Genomic DNA, 22,513 nt, shown 5'->3' with positions numbered 1-22,513 from the left:
TGCACCTCCTGTCTCCACATGTTTACAACATCAGCTGAGCACCACTGACCTGACACCATGAGCTTGTGTGTCCAATGGACATCTTCACTAATACTCAAATAATATTGCTATATTAACGCCTATTTAAAATATAGGAATATATAAAACAGTTATGTTAATAATTTTAAGTAGAACTTCATATAGCCACATCTTTTTAAAGAGTGTTTAAATCTTGATTATTCTCTGTTTGATTATGAATAAATTGTCCTGTTAAATTATCAGGTGTATACTGACTAAATTAAGAAATCTGAACCATTCATTCTCAGCAACATTCATATTAAAATATATTTGAATATGTGAATTTTAAAAGCTCGTATTTTTACAAGTTTCAGCAGCATGAAAATTAATGCTACTCATATAGTTCAGGTCACACAACTCTTAACAATCAGAAAATGTAAGCCTTCCAAAACATGAAAATAACACGCTTAACAGTCACTTATTTAAAATAGTGACAACATGAGTTTCTTATTTCATTTATCTTGACACACAATTAAAAAGAACAGTAATCCAACAATGTTTACTAAGACGTAAAATTTATTTGTGTCTCTGAAGTAGGGATACCATATGCCAATTATCTTAACATCTTGGGTGCTAGTACTCTGTAGTAGTAAACAAAGCAATAATACACTGCCAAACAAGTAAACAAAAAAATTCTAAATTAGAAACTGCTGCTAAATTCTGAGAGTGTTATTTATGGGCCTGTAAGTTAGAAAACACTCTTCTTCCTTTTCCTTTGTCTGTGTGGAAGTAGCTAAGATATAATAGATGAAGAGGAGCTTTCCAAACCAAGCAGGAGGAAGGAATGGGGCCTAGGATGGAAAGAGGAGTGCATTTTATTGGAGAACCAAACAGATTTGCAAAGTAGCTATTCTTTTTATAGCTCCATATGTAGCTACAAAGCCCAAGAGTTAATCTATCTAAATTATTAGAGTGGTATACAATATCCCAGACTTCAGAAAGTTGAGACACTAATTCATAAACTTCCCTTCTTCTCCTAATAGAGAATAAAGCCTCTGGGCAACAGAAATATTATGCTGCATTCAATTTTGAGAGTTATTCTGGTTTATTAGCTATTATAGGGTGGTATAAGGACAAGATTGACACTTCAAGAAAAATAATACTTTAGAGCAATCTTCATATGTAAGCAATGCAGTAGTGAATGCTACTTGGTCAGACCGGGTCCCATACATGAAATGGAAAGAGAGCAAGTAGATTTTTTTGACAGCAACTAATTTTAATGAAAGTAGTTTCTTAAACTTTTTTTCACTTATGAAATTAGTTTTTTAAACAGACAGCAATAGGGAACAAACACAAGGATTACTGGATTGTAAAACCTAGTGCTGCCTCACCATTGCATGGATGTTTATCTTTAAGCACTGATGAAAAGTTGTTTTTGTGAAATCCTAGGCCAAAACAACACTGGAGATAAAATTTACAGAGGATATATTGTAAAATAATAATTGCCTGGGAAATGTGACAAAAAGAAATTAGGAGACTAAGATTTATTTTAAGTATACAACATCCTGGGAAATTCCACGACTAGTGGAATTAAGACTGATGGTGTTTGTTCTCTAATTTTTTCAGTCTGAAATTTCAGTAGTGAAAAATAGAACATAGAAAGATGATATGGCAAGATGATTTGATTGACATATGACTAATGGACTTTAAAAATGCCCAGGTGGGGTTTTCTTTAAACAACTAGCCTGTGTATATAGACCACACAACAGTGCTAATTATGCGTGAAGAAGTACCTGAAATTTATGAAGATAACCACAGTAGCTTAATTTATTACACGGAGTATTTTGTGTTATTGACTAGAAAAATTATTTGAGTCGAAGTATTTATTTTTCAATTCCATGACTACTATTTATTATTACATAGTTCTTTTTGTTCTGTGATCTAAAAATTCACTTTAGCATGAATCTGTAATTACCCTGTTTCTGTTTTTCTTTTACATAAGAGAAAATATTGTCAGAGAGAGATTAAATGACTTGCACAAGACCACACAGTAAACTGGCAAAAACCCCCGGATCACAGATCACAGATAATCACAATCATCTTCTTGACTATCCTGGTTTTTGTGCAGCTTTTGTGTATATGAATTAAAAACACTTACCTTCTAATTTAAAAATGCACGAATAATCTTGACTTTTATGCAAAATACATTAGTCGATGATCCTGACATATCCTTCTGTATAAAGAAATGCTGCTGTATTCCTTGAAGTCACTACAGCAGTGTTCTAAATAAGTTGAGTGCAAAGTTAGTGATGGTCATGAAGAGACAGAGAAAGCATTGGAGTGATTATAAGCAGTAGTTAGTATCACGAACTACAAACACATAGTGTTTTTCAACTAATATAGTTTAGAATCTATGCTAGCTGATTTTGCCTTTTAAATGTAAATTCTCTTCAGTTTGAATAAAGATGTACTAGTCAGTTCTAACTCAAATTGTAACATATGTAATTTCTCCTTCTCATTTCTTTTGAAAAACACAAATGTTACATATTTTTAAGTTCTCTACCAAACTTAAAAGAAAAAATACTTCAAAGTTGCATATTTGGTTTATTAAGTGTCCTTTACGGTTTTCATTGAGGTTTTCAGAAATGTGATATGTGTAGAGTGAAACAAAATAAATTCTGGAAAAACAATTACACGGATTTAATTTTTTGACATTTGAGACATCAGTGCATTATACTACCCCTATCTTTTGATGCATCTTCCATACTTTTATACACAATTTTCCCCAGTTCTAGACAGTTTTACCCACCATATTCAGAGTAATTTGAGGTCCTCTGAAATACAAGCTTGTCTCATTACACCACAATAAATCCAAAGGAAAGAAATCCATTCAGGAATGTTCTTTTGAAAACAGTTTAAATAGGGGAGAAGTATAAAAATGTCTAAATACGAAAAGGGAACTGCAATACTTCTAGAAAGACAGGTGTCTTCCACAAAAATATTGGAGGTTTTTGCAGGTCACTGCTTTTACAAGAATAAGAAGATATTTTTCTTTGCTTTTTATGCAAAAAAGCGGGGGAAAGTAGCAATTGACGGAAACCTTGAAATGAAACTCCTGGAAAGACCACCCTTTTTCTGATATTTCTTGAATATATTTGTAAAGCAATTTGTTACAGTTCACTTTGCGTTTCCATACTATAGTTGTTTGCTTCATTCAAGATGTTTTACTGCGAGACTTTATTCTAAGAAAGTCATTTGATGGTGAATTATATTGAACTTCTTTACTCTGCTTTACTACTTCCAAAAGGGAAGCACATCTGAAGCATTTTTACTAATCCCATAAAATTAAAATAAAATTCAGTGACCTCAGTTAAGCAGCATGTCTTGTCAAAACAACATTTTTATGCTAATTGAATAGAAATAGAATGAAGAGTTAAAAAACAAAAATACTTTTCATATTGAAGTTTTAATTCCCATTTAAACAGCTGTCATGTGAATTGTAATTTAAAAATGGCCCTGAAATCCAAATAGAAGAAATAGTATGTGTACTCTCCCTTTCCACCTTGACTTAGTACCCCCTCAATAATTAATCACTTATGGAATAATGCTGAATATATTCAAGCCAACCATTATGATATATAAAAATTAAGCTGTTTTGCCATTACAAAACAGAAATTCTGCACTCTGTCTTAAATGTCAAAAATACTAGACGCCTAGAAGGTTTTTTTTATATAAAATAAACAGGAATGTATTGAAAAAGCTTTAAATTGAACATTTGTTAATTTTTGAATCTTATTTTTTCTTTCCAATCTTACATGGTGAAAAATTTAACATCGTTAACTTCAGACAAGAACGAGTTTACAGAAGGGATACAAATGTGCAGCAACAGAACAGCTGTGTGGAAACCAAAGATATTAAAAGACATATTTAAAGATTACTTATTTGAAAATATAGTTCTAGTTTACAATTGCTGGATGTCTTTTTATTTCTTAATCATATATGAAGTGGACATGAAGTTACTGTTAGGCAGAAAGAGAGCTAACACTGCCAGAGTATATTCAAGTATGTCTTTTTCAGATTTATGGCCAAGGCTCCATAATAAAGAATGCAGTGTGCACCACAGAAACACACAAAGCAATCTTCATTGAGAAAGGATTCTATTATTTATTCATCAAGCATATCACACTATAAAAATCTGATTATCCAGGCAATCAAAAATCTACAGAGTCCCTCAGTATCAAGTATTGTCCCTCTGCCCACCATTCTCTCCATAAATCCTTTATTCACAATGTCTGCTTAAAATTCAAGTGCAAGCGTGTGTCTCTCTACTCAAAGGAAGTGGTTCCAGCTACTAAATATGAAGTCCGAATAATAAATTGATTTTTCAGATTCAACATCTTTCTGATTTTGACAGAGAATTTGATTTTAAAACAGATGCCTGTTACAGCCATCAAGGGTAAAATAGGCATTGGTAAGCTACACACTGAAAAATAAATCCACAGCTCATTTAAAGGGGAACAATAGACTAGTAGATGACGGAGTCCTCCCTCTGGCTAAGAAACCATTAGCCTATTTTCTCAACTAAGCCCATTCAAACTAACAGGACCCTAACCCTGGATTTGCCAGACTGTCTCCCACCCCCCAGAGCTCTCATTATTTTAACTTTGTGAAAACATCACACGAATTGCGTCCTTCCCGCTCGGCAGCAGCGCTGAAGGTTCCCGGGGAGCGCGGGCAGCTCGAGCGAGGAGGGGCAGCCGGGGAGGCAGCGGAGCGGCGCCGGGCTCAGAGAAACGCGGCCCCGCTGCCCGCCCCGCTCACGGCTCCGTGCCGGCACAGACGCCGTCCCGCTCCCACCCACGTGTTTCGTGGCCGCTTTTCCACCCACAGACAGGCGTGTACGGGACGACGCGGCGCCGCCCGTGCCCCGGTCACGCCCGCTTCAGGCGAGCCCTGACCGGGGGTTCCTTGCAGCGTCCCAGCCCGGGGTCCCCAGCACGGCTGCGCGACCCGAGCCCACCTCCCTTTCGGAGCCTCCGCAACCGTAGGGTGCCCGTTCCTTATCATTGCCGCCGGCGGAAGGCAGGCCGGTCGGACGGGAGTCCCGCGGTGCCCACCCCGCTGAATCCCGTCCCCGCGGCCGGGAGCGGCGCTCCTCCGCCGCACCCCCCACACGCGCGGCCGGAGCGCTGGGCCAAGCCCTCTCCTACCGTCTGAGTCCCTGGAAGGAGGAGGGCCAGGACATCCGCGATTTTTTCAAGCCGGGCCGGTGGCCGGTCTCCACGGCGTAGGAGGCGCGGTCCATGGCTTGGCAGTAGAGGTACCGCTCCGTGTCGGAGTAGCCGCGGTGCCTGACGCGAGCCCCGGCCAGGCAGCGGCCCCGCGACACGGGAGACGCCGGCGGCTGCCCGGGGTGCTGCTGGTGCTGGAGGAACTGGTGCTGTCGCAGCTGCGGTGGGTAGTGCTGATCTTGCCGCCACAGATGCTTCGGGGCTTTGAGACCCCCGCTACCGTCGTTGCCGCCGTCGCTGCCGCTGGGCATCGCGGACAAGCCGCTGCTGCTCTCTGCCTCCATGCTGCCGGCGGTCGGGCCGCGCCGGGCGGGCGTGCGGACAGGGGCGGCGGCTGCCGCCTTCCTGAGGGCAGCGGCGAGGAAACTGTGCTGAAAAGTTGGACAGCTCCTGCCGCGCCACCCCTCGCCCGACTGCGGGAGCGGCTGGGGCAGCCGCGCCGCCGGTTCTTGACTGCTCCGCGGGAGGGGAGGCGGGGAGAGGGGGAGGAGGAGGAGGAGGAGAGGAGGGGCTGGCATCCCGCTCGGAAATATTTAAAGCCAGGCTGGAGCCCGGGCGACGGAGAGCAGACCCGACAGGGGGCGGTGGTTGGGGCAGAGGGCGCTGGGGTGTGCGGGAGGTGGGAAAATGCGCGATGAGGATGCCGACAGGGCGCGGGGATGGGAATGGGACCGGGAGTGAATGCGGAGGGGGTCAGTGCCGCTGATGCTGCAGCCCGCCCCTCCTGAGGCGCCCCTCTCCCTCCCTGAGGCCGTGGCTGCTGGCCGGACAGGACTCCCTCCAGAGGGACTCTCGCCGCCGGGCGACAGCAGGTGGCAAAGTTGCTCGCGCCCCTGTTCACCGAGAACTTTGAGGTGGGTTAAAAATGGGTTCTCGCTACTTAAAGTCCCCCTCCCGCCACTCCTTATTTCCTATATCCTGCTTCTAGTCCACATCAGGTTCAGAAATCGTGTTTCCCAACTTGAAACCTTCCCCTGGTCTTGTCTTCGCTGATGAGTAAGCTCCCTCCCTGCAAGGAGTAAGACTGGCTGCAAATCAAGGCGAGGAAGGTTTAATTATAGCGATGCTGAGCCTACTGCTACAGAGAAGCTTTTATATGACATACCACTAGCTTCAGGACTTTGTAACTGCCGCGGGAAAAAATTATTTAAAGTTAAGATCTACAGAAGAGGTATTTTGTACTAAAGAGATCTTTTTAATTAGTTTTAAATTTGAAATTCTTTTGTGCCCATGTACAACCAATAATTCACACTGGAAGGGAATTAATTTTATTATGTTACCTTTTTTTTTTTAAACATTGGTATGTGTTCTGTATGGTAATATTCTAAAATCTAGCAGTTGTTATTCAGAGCAAAATTATAATCTCCACCCTCCTGATAAAATATGAAAAGGACACATGCAAGTGTTCATTTGAAAATTATTAATATGAATTTGCTTGGTGTTTCTATTCTGTTTCCCAGAGTATCAGTACTAAGCAGTACTAATCAGTACTAAGAAAGCATTGCAAAAATGTCTCTCCTACAGTATCTTTACAAAAACATACATTTTCTTGTAATCAGTGATCATCTACTCATTAGATTGTTCTGATTAGCTTCATGCACAACTTATACTTCCTCAATCATAAAATTGGTCTTGCCAATCCTTTTCCCTTTCCTTCACAGGTCTGCAATCATCTTAATTCTCATAAATTTCTCTCTGAACTTAATTTTTTATTAAAGCAAAATACACTTATGAAAATTCTTTAATGTGTTGATGTACTTTTTTTTCCATTCTCCATCTTAAAGGTCAGCCTTCCTTTCTAAACATACAGTGCTCCTAAAATTAAGACTCACCCTCTAAACACATACATACAAGATTTTGTTGGGCAAAACTCTCAGCCTGTGTTTCTTTGAGCCATGAGTTCATAGATAATGCTGGTAATCACACACCATCCCTTCAGTAGAAGTACAGTACAAGTACATGCAGTAGAAGTACAACCTCCTGTACAATAAAATGCCAATACTTGCACAAGAAGTTGAAGTACTGCATTAGAATTAATCCCTTCAGGTCTTCTCACCTCCCCTAAAAACTGTTCATTTCAGCAAAAATCCCCAAGAAAATAATAAATTGAAATAAATATTATTAGTACCAGAAAAGAGTGAAAGTAGTACTTCCATTGAAGGAAACTTGGACTTGATCTCACATTTGTCAAGTTCTAATTCTTCTGCTTTTTATCCAGACATCTTGGATGCTACCATTTTCCCAGCTGTGTCAGGCTGTGGCAGTTTTGACAGCACGTACAGGAGACAAAAATGGGGCAATGAATAGAGAAAGACTCAAGTCAGACAACAGGAGAGAATTATACCCAAAATGTAACTGGGGATAATTTCATCACTGAATATAGGCATATAGGATGCAATTCTGTGAAAAACTCAGAGAAATAATTTTATCCTTGTTGACCTCCAGAGGAATATTGCAAGGGGGCTGTATTTCACAATTGCTAGTTCCCTCTACCTTAAAATTAGACAAAACTTCTGTGATCAATTGCGCTATAATTGCACAGAATCACAGAACTGCCATTTAGAAGGGCCTTCATAAGATTGTCCAATCTAACCTCAAGCTCACAATAGGGTTATCATCAATACTAGATCACATCAGCCACAGCTTTGTCTGAATCTCAAAACTCTTCAACAGAAATTCACCAGCCTCTGTGGATGACCTGCTATGATGCTTCACCACATCCCTAATGAAGACAATTTTCCTGATGTTCAATCTGAACCTCCCAATCAGGGGCCCTTGCCCCTTGTTAAACAGCATGCCACCACTGACAAGACCTTAAATTTGCTGTCTTTTTCAACTAATCTTCCCATAGCTGCAGGCTGCCTTTAGATTGCATCTTACCTCCTCCACACCAGACCCAGCAAGCTGTCCCCTTAAGCACTCATCACTGGTCATGTGCCCTTGGGCCATCCTGGTAGCCTCTTCTGGGTTCCCAGCATTCCCATTCATCCACTGCCTGCAGCCACTTTGGCACATAGTTTGCTTTATTTATGATGAAAAGTGCACTGTTCAGCTCTTACCCACCCTACAGTCCACTAAAGCTCCCAGATCCTTTCCAGTGGGACCATGATCTAGTCAGTCCTTGCCAGCCTCTGCTTCAGGTTATCCTGAGTGGGTGCCAAACTCTACAGTTTCAACATGGGCTCTGGAATCTGCCCCTTCTGGTGATGTACCACCTGCCAGCCAGATTCTGAAAGACCATTCTCTACACTTCAGTCCTACCTAACAGTCTGTTCATCCAGTTGAGACTTCCTCAGTTTCAAAACGTAAATGATTTGAGGGATTATTTCAAAATCCTTACTAAACTGAAGGTGTGTTACACCCACTCTTCTGTACCCTGAACAGTCTTTTCATAATGGAACACAATCAGGTCAAACACACATTATTTGCCTTTGGTAAATCTAAGTGTTGAGTAGTCCTATCTGTCTTCCTGCTTTTAGAAAATAGATATAGAAGTGTGCTTGGAGCTTTCCACCAATACATGTGAGACCAGTAAGTCTATAGTACTTCCAATATTTTTCTTGCCTTACTTAAGAGTGGGTGTAACAGTGACCTTTTCCCGGCTGACAGGGATTTCCCTTAACCACCATCACTTTCCACAGATAACAACCAGCAGCCTCATAGATGCCCTTTGGTTTGACACTGGAATTGCATTTCAGCAATGAACTTATATTTCAGCTCATAAGGCACTTTCGGTAATCCCCATTCAATCTCATATTTTCAGAGTTTGCCTAATGTTTTAGACACAAAGTTCAATTTGACAGATAATCAAAGCATATTAGCATTTAAAATTAAAAAAAATTGACTCTGAGAAACACAGAAAATGCAGTAGAAGTACAACCTCCTGTACAATAAAATGCCAATACTTGCACAAGAAGTTGAAGTACTGCATTAGAATTAATGATGACATCTACATGAATTCTTAATTCTTTTCTGACTGTTTTTGATTTCGTTTTTGTTGTTGGTTGATTGGGTTTTTTTCTTTTAATTTTTCTGTTTCTGGTAGATTTTGTGTGTGTGTTTTTTTTCTTGTGCACAAACCTTACTGTACCTTCATGCCTTCAAGACTACTTCATAAAAGTAGTCTCTTTTTTTAATAACAGTATTGGTGCATTTCATTTGAATGCCCATTTTACATATTAAAAATAATGTGGTTCTAAATTTACAAAGTGTTTCTCAAAAACTTCGTCAAAAAGACACAAACAGAATGTTACTACAGTATTTCACACAATTAGAATCTGTACCATAGAGCACAAGACATGGCATGGTAAAAAGGCCATGTATAACGTATATGTAAAAAAGTATAAACATGTTCAGGTACTCTTAAATATCTGAGTTTCATTTCACCTACCAATCATTGTATTTAAATTTTAAAAATAATATTTATATGACCAGCATGCTAAGACCATGCACAACATTTACAAAAAATATTTTAAAGTATTTATATTTCCCTGCAAAATGCAATATATAAATGGAAGCTAGCAGTGTTATCTAAAAATCAAACAAATACACAAATAAAAAGAGAAGTATACCTTTTTGTCAATATTTCCTATATGAAGTCAAGACAAGTTTTTTCTTACTTGCCAACTTATTTCACACAGAATCCTCAGAAGTACTAAGCTTGGTGATGACTCAATAGCAATAGAACAGTCTACATTTGAGAATTGTAACTGAAAATGATTTAGAAGAATACCTTTTCTCTCCATTTTCCTAGAACGTGCCTGAGCCTCCTCACAAGAAACTAGAAGCTCCTTGGTGAGTTGAGGCTCAAACATAAGAACTACTCCTCTGGCCACACCCAACTTGAGAGCCTTGCCTTAGAGCTTTCTGTGTACATGATAACAAAATGCACAAAGATTCATAAAATAAAATGTAACATTTTACCTTGTAAGAGAATGCCATTTTATGTTATTCTTAACCTTTCAAATATTTTTTTAAAAGGATGCGTTTGCTTTCAAGAAGTACTTAGAATAATAGAAAGAATTGCTCTCAAAAAATAACAATTCCATTTGCTTTTGTAGATTTGTTTACAGAGGTTTTGATAATATTTTCAAGGCTCTCTTCAGCTGATGGTGCTAGTATTCACAGTGTGCTAGATAAACTGCCATATCACTTACTCCTTCAGAACAGCACTGCAATTCCTAACAGACATTTGTGACAGTACTGCACTAAAGATAAGCAGTTCTGACATACAGAAAAATAATGGGGACCTCCTTACTTTTTACCTTCATTTCCTGGCATAATAATGACACACAGTCCTTAAAAACCACTGTCTTTTATTTTTGGCACCTCATGTAAGTGAAATATATCACCTAAGTACAATAGAAAAAAAATTCAAAATTGAGATAAAAACATATCATTGAAGGTGACAACAGGATATTAAGGAGATAACCAGCATAAGTGGATTAGAAAGGAAATTATTCAGCTGTTTAGTTAAGAAGCTAACAGTATACCCCCTCTTCATGCTTTTTTAATAGTTTACAGACCTTGCAAACAGTGGTAAAGTAAGAGGAAATAACTGGCATCAGCTCTACAACAAAAGAAACAATAATAACACCTGAACATAGATGACAGTACATTTTGTTCAGTAGAATTCACCACTGACTTCAGCACTCATATTAGTCCTGTTATAATTCAGTGCAATTGCACTTAAGAAACTGTATCATATTTTACATACACAGATTCACTGAGGTCTTTTAAGTCCAATAAGATTGAATTTCAGATACAGTGCAGAGTCACTAGCTGTTCATATAAATTTTTGTGTCACATCTGACTCATAGGATAGAAACACATTCCTGCTGCTAGCAATGTAAAAGGAATTCAGCAGATCATCATTCTATAACTCAACAGAAAGCATGAATTATTAAAAAGGAAAAAATGAGTGCTTTAAAAAGTAGGGGACTGAATAAATATAGAATACTTTATTAGTTGTGTGACTTCAAATCCTAGAAAAATAAAATACTACAATAATTTACCCATGTAGGTATCACACAATCTGTTCGTAGAATGTTTTTTACATTACACAAACTTCTTTCCCATTGCAAATAAGGGGCAGTAAGACTAAGATTACTGTAACTGTTTCAATATGTATTCTGAAATCCTACTGCAGAAAGAAATTAACAACCAATAATCTTTTTTTTTAACGCCTTTTGTAGATAATGGAATGACTCCATAATATAATTCTATTGAAATTACTATTAACATGATAAAGAGGGGATTAATCTAGAACTGTATAAATATGCAAGTTTGAGTCTTATCACATATTAGGAAGGCTGTTTTTTCCAGTTTGTGAAAGATTCCTGCAGGTAGTTCCATGGGGATTTATTTTTGATATATTTTTAAGTGAGGACACTTAACATTTTAACACTTTAACATTTAACACTTTCCAGTTTTGAAGAAAAACCCCAACATTGCAATCAGATTAGCTATTTTATCTGGTGTCTTCTATACAAAAGTATAATTAAAGTGCTTAATTTATTACCCTACAAATGATTTTTGAGTGCTTTTTAACTTTTCCTGTGTTCAGTCACAACGGATTCAAAGATCTACTTAGAATCAGTGACGTAGATATCAAATTAACTTATAATATGAAGAAAAACAAAAATCATGTCCATGTAAAAATTTGCTACAATACAAAGTACTACATACCTTTCAAATATAAACCCAAAGCTAACAATTTCATGTAAGCACACAATTTCTATTTCTTATGGAGTTTATGTATACCAAGAAAATATTTCTTTGAATTTATTGACATTTCAATTGTAAAAGCATAGCTTTTCAGTATAGATTGTATTCTTGCTTTGTGTATTAAAGCACTGAGTTTAGTCCAGTGCAATACATTCATCACAAACCAGACACAGAAAAACATCCTGACACACAAAGCCAACCCTCTCCTTTTACCCAGGTAGTTTAAAATATGTCAAGTATGTAAGAACCAAGTATTTGATAGTGCAGCTACATGGACAGACAAAGCTAAAGCCTGGGCTTTGACACCCCCAGGCTGGTGCAGAGCTCTACTGATGAAAAGCTGAGCTGACTGAGATGAGAAAGGCATTTTGCACCCACTAAGTTCACAATTTCATGTAACCTCCCACTTGACACAGTGAGCAAAGACTCCCTCTATTTCAGAAGCATGCTGAAAACCACAAGCTCAATTCTCCCTAGCACTATATAATTACTGAACGTAAAAGGGGACAGATCTTAACATTTAATTGACTGCCTTGATTTGCAGCTGGAGTAGGAAACAACAGCAGCAGTTATTATTTTACCAGTTGGACAGTACAAGAGTGAGAGGAGGGATTTAGCACAGTTAGTGCTCCTCCCATTTCCTCTTCTCCACTGTAACACAGCAGCAGATTAAACGAAGCATAAAACCCTAAGACAGCCTCTGTGGAGTTTCTTTTTTATGCAGCAATAGGGGATGGTGCTATATTGACTGAAACTTTTTTCCAAAGTAGTTCCCAGATAATACAGCTACTCTTCATCATCCATTGATCACAAAAAACACCACTAATTGAGCACTTAACCCACTTTGAACAAGGTTTGAAGGATAAGGATACTTCTGCAGTTTCTCTTATGTTCTATCAGTTGAATTACTGATCTGCACACTTCAGACAGAGGACCATGGGTGACATTCAAAATATTTTTTTAGCTTTACACTTGTACAGAAAATAGTGACTTCAGGTTTTAAGTGTTTATGAGCATTTAATTTCTGTAAGACATTGCACAGCTTAATATCCTCTTGATTTTACTCTGACTTCTGACAAACACAAAAGTCTACCAGTTAAAAAAAATCTCTTAAACCTAGTTGCACTAAATTCTTGGCAAAAAAAAAAAAAGCATTAAACCATGCTGAAATAACAAACATTAGGACAAAAACTTAAAAAAACCCCACAAAACCTGGACCACTCCAGGCAAAATCCAAGGCAGGTGAGTTTTGTATGACTTAAAGTTTTCATCAATCTCTTTTTAAAGCTGCTAGAAAATTCAAGTTCTAACTGGTAAAGACTGAGCTTTTGAATAAAGATATATAAGCTATTTATTCAGAACTAGGCAGTATAATTCTAGGGGTCCATTCTATTACACAAGCCATATGTGAAGCTTACTACTCATTGTCTTGATGTGTTTCGAAATTTCTTATGAGAATTTGGGTTACTGAACCCCCCTGCTATTTATATTATATCTGCTATTTAAATTCTCTTAAAGATACAAAATCAAACAAACAAAAAAAATAGACAGTTCTACATATTTCATCAATTCAACTGAACCAATATTTCTAGTTGGGTTAATGTTGAAACAACTCTTTTAATTACATACATTTTTCTCTTCACCTCTTTAATTTTTTTAAGCTCTCACTCAGCTTTAACAGTTTACCAGTCTACAACTTTTATCAAGCAAGATAGAAGGAAAAAGTAAAAATGTTTTTAAATTATCTTTAAAGAAGTCACTTTGCAGGAATAGCAATACATGTATTTTGGCTGACTGTTCTCAGGTAGAAAACGACAAATGAATGGAAAGGTTAATGCCAATAGATTCCAGTTAATTACACTCAAGCCCTCCTGAAAATATATATTATCTTTTTTATTTGTATTTCTAAATAAAGCAGTAGATTCTATAGCATCATTAGAATGAATAATAGAGTTTATTTTCTTCTTGGAAACAGCATTGAGAATAAAATTACATTCATCTGTGTCATATATTTCTGTTAACTAGACTTACTTAACATGTACCTAATCTTAACTTTGTCAGATACAGAGCAAAATTTTAAAATATAACCATTTAAATTATTAAAATGTAAAAATCTATAACAGAGGAGAAACTTCATATTTTAGTTACATGCTCAAGAATAAGGATTGGTCATTTGTAAAAAATAAATTATTCTTCAGCAAGCAAGTCATATAGCTGTAATTTTTCTTAACAAATTATATTTCCAGTTAAAACATTCTTTATTACTTGTTTTTGGTTATCAAAAATGTTAAGAGTTTGAACAATAAAATGAAATTTTTCATGCTGATTGATTACTTGTTATTTAAATGAAGGATAGAGGAGAAAGTAGCATCCATTAATGTGTGTGAGTGTAAATATTGGCAAGTTAATTTCCCTCCTGTTATTTTTTAAAGTAAAGGTCTATGTTGAAGCATGTTACCTTTAGACTAAAAAAAGGTTTTAAAGCATTATTTATCAAAGTTGTCATTTGTCATGTTATACTTGTGAAATACCCTGGTGATATTAATGGCTTTATTTTCTGAACTTAGGTCATATTGGTTTGACAGTCCTCCAACTAAAACCACTAGGAGGTTTTTCTGCAGTCTTCATTGAAACTTGGAGTGTTCAGCTCATATTTGAGCTACAAGTGAACATTATTTAAATTGCAGTACTTGCCTGAAGCCTGTATAATATATCAGGTTTAGTTATACTCTGAAAATATGAAATTTCATTGGCTGAAAATTCTGTCACATTTGTCGAATTAATCACTTGCATAAGAAGAGAACTGCCCTCCAGAGACAAACATGAAAGATCCCATAGGCAACTGTTTGCACAGTAAAATGCCATGTTTTTCAAATTACTTCTTTTACAGAAGTGGTGGAATGCTTTTATCTGATCTTATCACTTCAGATGGCACCCACCCATTCTCTTCACCTCCTTCTTTCCTCTCACCACTATTTTCAAGTGCAGAGAAATAAAGATGGAATTATTAAAACATACTTTTCTGTCCTCTAAAAAAAATAAAACAGAAATTTGAGCTTCTGCTTGATATTTTCAGAATTTACAAACCCTATAGGGATGCTAGCCAGTTTGTCACTATCCAAGGCAGCAATCACAAAGACAGAAACTCTGAAACCATTCCCAGCTGTGTCTCTCCTGGGTCAGTGTTAACTGAAGCACTGTTGCCCTGCTTTTCCTCTAGCTCATCATCAGCTTTACAGAGGCAATACTAGACTTAGAAATTATTACCTCTTTCAGAGCACTGTGACTATGAGCTGCTTGTACTAACATGGCCCAGTGCAATCAGAATGTGTTAATTTTGTACTCAAAAAGGGATTAAGATGGGGTCAAGGATACTGGAAAATATCAGTGCTCAGCTGCTATTGTTAGAATGTGGTCAACACCTCAGAATTAAGGGGGAACTCAGAAAATTTTATCTTTCCATTTTTGTTACTGGTGGTTTGGAGATTATACATCTCAATGTTTCTTTAATAGAGAATTCTTTAAAGAAAGAACGTTCACATATTCAGTATCATGAGGGTATTCATGAGTAAAACAGCACCTTTCCATGCACATAAAATGTTACTAATGAATCCTTTCCCAAAACTGTGTTTAATCTATATCCTTTTAGGAAGCAACAAATACTGCAATATCTACTTACAGAATAAATTAACTACCAGGTTATTTTCTCACAATGTGAAATAACAAAAAATCATTTCATTAAAACTTGAGTTTTAGATACAATCAAACACCTCATACATCAGGGAATTAGGATTTTGAGTGCCACTGATCAGTCAGGTGATGAAATCATCACTTTTGATCTTATTAATGATGGATAGCTAATATTCATTTAACGTTGAAGTAAAAACCACCACCAGTAGCTAAACACTCATGATTTCTGTGACTGAGAGATAGTGCTCAGTAAGAAATTGTAATCCACTTACTGCTTTTATTACTGAAATAATTGCTGACAGTAAATGCTGTCATAAAACTGGTAGTGTTGGGAAATTTCACTTGAAATGATTGAGAGAAAAAAATCCAATTATAACTTCTAAGTGAATTTTATATTCTTAGTTCATTCTCTTTCACAATTCTACTGGTATTAAAAATATTCCCACTGTTTTCCAAAGCATTTTGCACTCTTCAATGTGTTGTGGCATACCCTCCTAATTCTTAGTTAAGCACACTGTATAATTGATACATTTGTGTTATCTAACTATGTAGCTATTAAACATCATACAGGTTTTGATCTCTCATATAGAAAATGCCATAGAAGGAGAAATTAAAATAATTTAAACAATTTCAACAATAAAATTTACTAATTTTCATCACAGTTCCCTGGTACTCTTCGTTACTTCAGTCATACTCCATGCACCTTTTATTAGTCTTGCCAAAACGTATGAAAATGGTAGCATAGCTTTTCCAGGAGATTTCTTTTCTTGTCTTCACATTGCTTCTTGGCAAATGCCTTACCACACTCAAGCTTGGCTTACAAATTTGACTTTCTATGTTTTGTACAGGGAGAAGTTTTCTCCAAAGATCTTCAAAAATTTTTCTGGAGTGCAAGCTATTTATCTAATAACCTTTCTAAGTTATCTATATTATTTAAAGTAACTATAATTTTTAATTAAACAGAGCAGGTAACAATTACTGAATTCCCTGTGCTAAAGGTCCTACTCCTACCACCTGGAATCAAATGAATGATCAATAAAAAATCGTTTTGTTTTTTGTTGGATTTCTAAATAAGCTATAAAGCCAAAAGAGAGCACACAAATACTTTTTTCTCATTATAATGCTAATAATATCTAATGAATTGGTGCAAAAGAAAGTAAAAATTACTACTGCTGTATTACAAGGATTATGTTATTTCTATTATCCTGCACTATCACCAAGGCTCGTTGGAAAGCATTCTACAGAGGCTTTGCAAATTTTTTATTTAATTGACTATGCTGACACTCTGAGACTGAAGGGCAAAGATTTATTGTCATTTGAAGTGCAGCTGTTCAACGGTCTAAATCAAAATTAAGAAGTTTGAGGCTTGGATGTCTCCTCTCTGACTTCAAATACTTTTAGCTACACTACTGCCAATGATATTCAAGCTGAAAAGCAGAAACCTCAAATGCTTTTTGAAAATTGCAACAACTACAATTGTATTTCAGTTTTTTTAATACATGTTCTCTGACATTACTGTCCTGGTCATCTCAGGCTACTTCTGCTCAATATTTAAAATAACTTGAACAATTTATTCCTGGATTTATTCAACACACTTCAAGGTCTGTTTCTCATCTTTATTGGGCTTTGGTAGACTGCTCTCACCAATATTTTTAACACTTTTTTACCGCTGGTGCCTTTTTAGGGGAGGTTTTATTTTCAAAGTTCAAGGTGTATCAAGTCTAGGCAAAACAACACAATATTGAACTCACTGTCCTCAAACAAAGGGGAAACTCTTACACCTAGAAACTCCTAGAAATTCCTCACCTTTCTTGTAAATTGCAGATTTCACATCTGTCAACAGCTGTTACATAAGGGCAAACACACATCAAAGGAATAATGGCTCTTAAATTTAGCCTGTAATTGAAATGCTACTTACATTTGACGTGGGATTCGGGATGCTCAGGTCTATTGACAGTAATGGAGATCCCAAAAACCGCAACAGACATGATGTGATTATGCACTAAGGCATTTGGCAAGAAGAAAAATCCTCTGAGGCCAGGTCATCAGAACCATAGAAAACTTTCTAATACAAATTCAGTACTAAAAAATATTGAAAGAAATATAACTCTCAAGGATATTCATCTGTAGGGATGAAGCTGTTTTTCACGTTGTCAACTTCTACCTTATTTTGTGTAAATCTTCTCTAAAGCACAAGAACTCTGGATTTATCCAGGAAACCAGTAACAATCACCTGAAATATAAGCATGTTAATGAAGAGCTTAAAGATTTTTAAACTATAGAAAACCCAACTTTTCTTGCTTTATGTTGTTATCTTTATATTAGGGGTTTAAAGTCTTTTATAATATCCGCCTCATTTTTTGTGTGATTTCCTCCTCTATACATTAAAAATATCATAGTTCTACTGCATTTTTAAATAATTGCTCTCTACCATGTAATTTTTACTTAACCAAAAAAATCTTAAGATTCTTTTTTTCCTCTATTTTCAATTAAGGCTAAATTTACAGAACTACCTCCAGAGAAAACCCCAGACTACTGGTGTCTTTACATTAATCTCCCACACAGCTTTTAGCACCTCTGTGTAGTCCACATCCTGTCACCACTTAATTAAAAAGGATTTTGCCACCATCTCCATGCAGAAGAATCAGGCTTTGCAAGATTCTTCTACATCTTCTAAATGTTCTAAGTCAAGAAATTTCAGAAATTATTTGTCAAACATAAACAGGACAAAATTACTAATTTTAGAATTTTTTTGTCAAACATGACAAAAGCGTAGTTGTTGTCAGAATTTACACCAATTAATCTGTGAATCAAAACAGACAATTATATACTCACATTTCTTGCAGAAAAGCAATTGCTACTGATTCATGCATACATAAAAAATTAAGCATTTCAACAGCAATATTTGGGGCTAAGAATTTTTTCATATGTTTTACTTTTCAAATGTGAAATACAATTAGGCCTTGGACTTTGGAAAATAATTAGCATGATATCAAACTTTACTTCTGTTTATTTAATATCCTGCTGTAGTTTTCTCTCTATATATATATCAAGTAGTGCTATTCCCGTTTGAATTAATGTTACCTATGAAAAACCTGACAGTTCATTTCCCACAATAACACACATCATTAAACAAATTTTTTAACATAAATATGTTAGAAACCATGGTACTCCATATAGCATAAGTCACTGATACACATTTTGCAAGTTACTGTATGCAAGGTATTCCATGAATCATGCCCGGGTCCAGTAGTAATAACTTTGAAACATACTGAACTCAGGTCTTCTGCCAAAGATAAGGAACAGTTACAAACATGGCACAGAACATGAAAGAGAACTATCTTACATTGTGACAGGCTAAGAAAAGCAGAATATGTGTGATTAATAGATGTTTTAACAGTTTATGGGGAATATAATAAACATCTGTAGGAATGGAAGCATCTGGAGGAGAAAGGAGATATGAGCTGAAACACATTAACAGAAGGAAACTAAGGGAGGAATGCCACAGTATAATTGCAGTCTGAGAAAGACACAGCTCCCTCAAACTTATCAAAGTTGTCATAAACATCCAATTGTTTGTATACAAAACTAGATAAAAGCAGCTGAAAATCCACACTGCTGATTTGTCTCAATTGTAATGTCTCAAATTCTACTGTTCAATTAATTTCTCACAAAGCTTATAAAATTATTGTCTTATACAGCTATCAAAAACTATTTTTTGTTAAGAATATGCAAACATGTCTGACATGTTTGATCTGATATGGCCATAGAGTGTCATAATGAAACATTTAATTGTAAGGGCTGTGAGGTCCTATACCTATCTAATAACACTTTTCTCCTCATCAAGCTGTTGTATTTTATCAACCAGTCACCTCAATCAGAAAAAAAGAAGAGTTACCTCTGAGTTAAAGAAAGTTATAGTTGAAAAGGGATGTGGCAAGAGAGAACAGAATAAAACTATTACCTAGACATTATCTGAGACCGCACAGAAACTTATTTTGTTGAAAGTAATACCCATTAATAACCAGATCTTACTCTATCTCATGGAGTAGGTAGTCTGTACTCAGAAGTTAAAGCAATAGACCTAAGAAAAACATCCCCTAAAATTTATTCACTGCTTGGAAAGAGGTAAAACCAGAGTCGCAGCCTTTCATGGTTTAGCCCTTCTACTTTCTTTCCTATTACAATAGCAAAAAAACTCTGTCCGTAAATTTTTTTGAGATAGTTTTGAAATTCTTTCTTTTAATCTCCATTTTATAGATTTCATACCTTTTAAAGATGATTTTATGGAAAGGTAGGATGATTTTATGGAAAGAGGATCTGATTAATTAATCTGATTTTTCTGAAGAGGATCTGATTAATTTTCTTTTCAGAGACCTAATGTACAGTCTTTATCTGATGTGACAGGGAAACTAGAAGATAATCTGAAGCCTTAAACTAGAAACAGAAAAATAAAGTTAGTAGTTGAATGAATTTACTTAAAAAACTGTTCTCAGAGAGTACACCTAGTGTAAAATGTATTTGTGGAAATCACCTTCTATGCTGGATCATTTCAATCTATCATTTTGATTACAAATGAAAAAAAACAACTTTCTGTTTTCAGATCCCATTTATTCCCCTGTGTTCCAAACTAGAACATTATTCATTTTCTGCTCTATGATTTTTCCACTTTATTTTTTTAAAGGGAATCAAAAAATTGATAAATAAATTCAATAAATTAAAATCGGACTTTCTCAATCTAAGCTTTATACTTAATTATATATATGAGATTATATTATTTAAATTGAAAAATTGCTCCATAGTGAAAAGAAAATTAAGTTTCATCAGTAAGAATACAAAATTACCTTTTTTTCTAAATAAAGTTTCAAAAAAATTATGTCATTTAATGAAATAACATTTTTGCAAATTTTCACATTATGCAAATTCTTTTTCCATTCCACCAATGTGTAATCCTGCAAGTGAAACGCCTTATCACCACTATCTAAATTATTCTATATATACTTGGGTGTTATATTTTACACTATTTAGACATCAATCTCGAAAGCTGTTGGATGTTCAAATTCCAAAGTGACATTTGGAATCTGCTGCAACTGCATCATTTGATGAAAATATGTTAAAAAGATAAAATTATAGAACGAATTAAGGCCTTGCTATGTGCATGCTTATGTATTCATTAAGGTATGGTTACAAATAGTTTGAACATGGATAAAATTTCTGCAGAATCAAGCCGAAGGAATGCATGCTATTAACAGATGGCCATGGTCTAGAAAAAGAGAAATTATGACGATGCATTTTGTGAGAGAATGACTACACTTAACCAGACCAAGAGTCTTCTAGACAGCATCCTGTAACCTGCACTAGCCATAAGCAGATAGCTGACAAAAGAAAGAACTGGACAGCCATAATTTATACACTTACAAAGGCAAGTAACCTCTTAAAAATCCACTCACTTCCCTCTCCGAGAATTTTTCAGCCAAGGATAGCTTAAGTTAGAAAGAGAATAAGGGCATAAAATAGCACCCAATTTTACTGTGAACTGTGTTTACTAATTACTAGGTTATGTGATCCGAAGCTTCTCTCCACACAATTGTACTAAAGTGATGTAAGAAATGCTGACAACCTCTTGATTGCCTACGCAGCCCAGACCCTCTTGTAGTGGTTTTGGTTCGCCAGTTTAAGATTTCCCCAATTTTGAGATTTTCCTGGCCAATGGACCAAAGAAATGTGGCAGGTTCGGTGCTGGCCAATCACCAATACATTTCCTGCACAGGATTAGGAGAAAGGCAAAGCAGGCTCCAAAGTTTAAAAGAGTATAACGAAAATTTTATTAAAAATAACTAAAATAAAAAAGTAGTAAGAATCAAAACAAACCCTTCAGAACACTTCTCTTCCCCCCCACAACCTTTTCTTTCCCACTGACAATGTAAAGAAACAAAGCCTGAAATTTCCAGTCAGTTTACCACCTCTAGAATAGTCATTCTTCAGCTCACTTAGGGAGAGAAGTTCCTCTTGTTAAGGTTATGGAGACTTCTCCCCAAGAGGAAAGAAAACAGTCCTCCCATGGTTCTCAATTTCATCGTGAATAGCAGCCGCCCGGGAACCCTGCCATCGTGAAGTCCTTCCCATTGCCACAAGCCTTCCCACAGCTTGTCGATGGGCCATGTTGACTTATGGGGTATTGTTTTAAAGATGAGCTGTTCAAAGGCAAAAGTTCTCATTATCTTATTATCTTATTATTTCTAAAATCATCTTCATCCCTGAAGAACAGAACAGAGATCTTCTTCTCCTGGAAGCACAGGACTACTCTCTTTCTCTGCTCAAACTTCTAAGGGGATCACAGCCATTTCAACATCTGCTTATCTTAGCATGGAGGCCTTTGCTCGATATCAATTTGAACACTTTCATCTCCTCATAATTTCATGCATTAAAAGGAGAAAGAGTCCTTTCTCCATAGCTTACAAGAGGATTTCAGCTCCAAAACAAGGCATCTCCTCACCCCTCCCATCTGGGACTTAACTTCTTCCTCACTGACCTTGACGTCTTTATGTCGTTCCTTTACATACTTGCATCTTTTTCCTTTCTCTCACTCGAGGGAGGATTGAAGCACTGAAAGGGTTAACATCATGCCTGGACTTCTCAAATGGTTACATTGACCCCCGGTGGAGCTGGGCGCTCTAGATGGAAGCTGGGGGAGGCGACTTGGATCCGAGGAGCCAGGCCGTCACCCAGCAGCAGCACGCCGGCACTGGGGTGGGGGCTGGCTTCTCCTTCCTCCTGCCCGATGGTTGCGGGCAACTGCCACGGGGGTA

At 36.7% G+C, this 22,513-nt stretch overlaps 1 protein-coding gene across 1 annotated transcript in view; it reads right to left on the bottom strand.

The window, feature by feature from the left end:
* Positions 1-5,693, bottom strand: part of PDE4D (phosphodiesterase 4D) — a 354,607-nt gene extending 348,914 nt beyond the window's left edge. The window contains exon 1 of the mRNA XM_054651719.2: positions 5,208-5,693. Coding sequence (XP_054507694.1) covers positions 5,208-5,572 — 365 coding nt within the window. The 5' untranslated portion in view covers positions 5,573-5,693. The remainder of the gene's footprint in view (positions 1-5,207) is intronic.
* Positions 5,694-22,513: the final 16,820 nt, after the last annotated feature.

The sequence above is a fragment of the Agelaius phoeniceus genome, chromosome Z, assembly GCF_051311805.1.
Source record: "Agelaius phoeniceus isolate bAgePho1 chromosome Z, bAgePho1.hap1, whole genome shotgun sequence".
Lineage (NCBI taxonomy): Eukaryota > Metazoa > Chordata > Aves > Passeriformes > Icteridae > Agelaius > Agelaius phoeniceus.
This window is presented reverse-complemented; position numbering and strand designations above follow the sequence as displayed.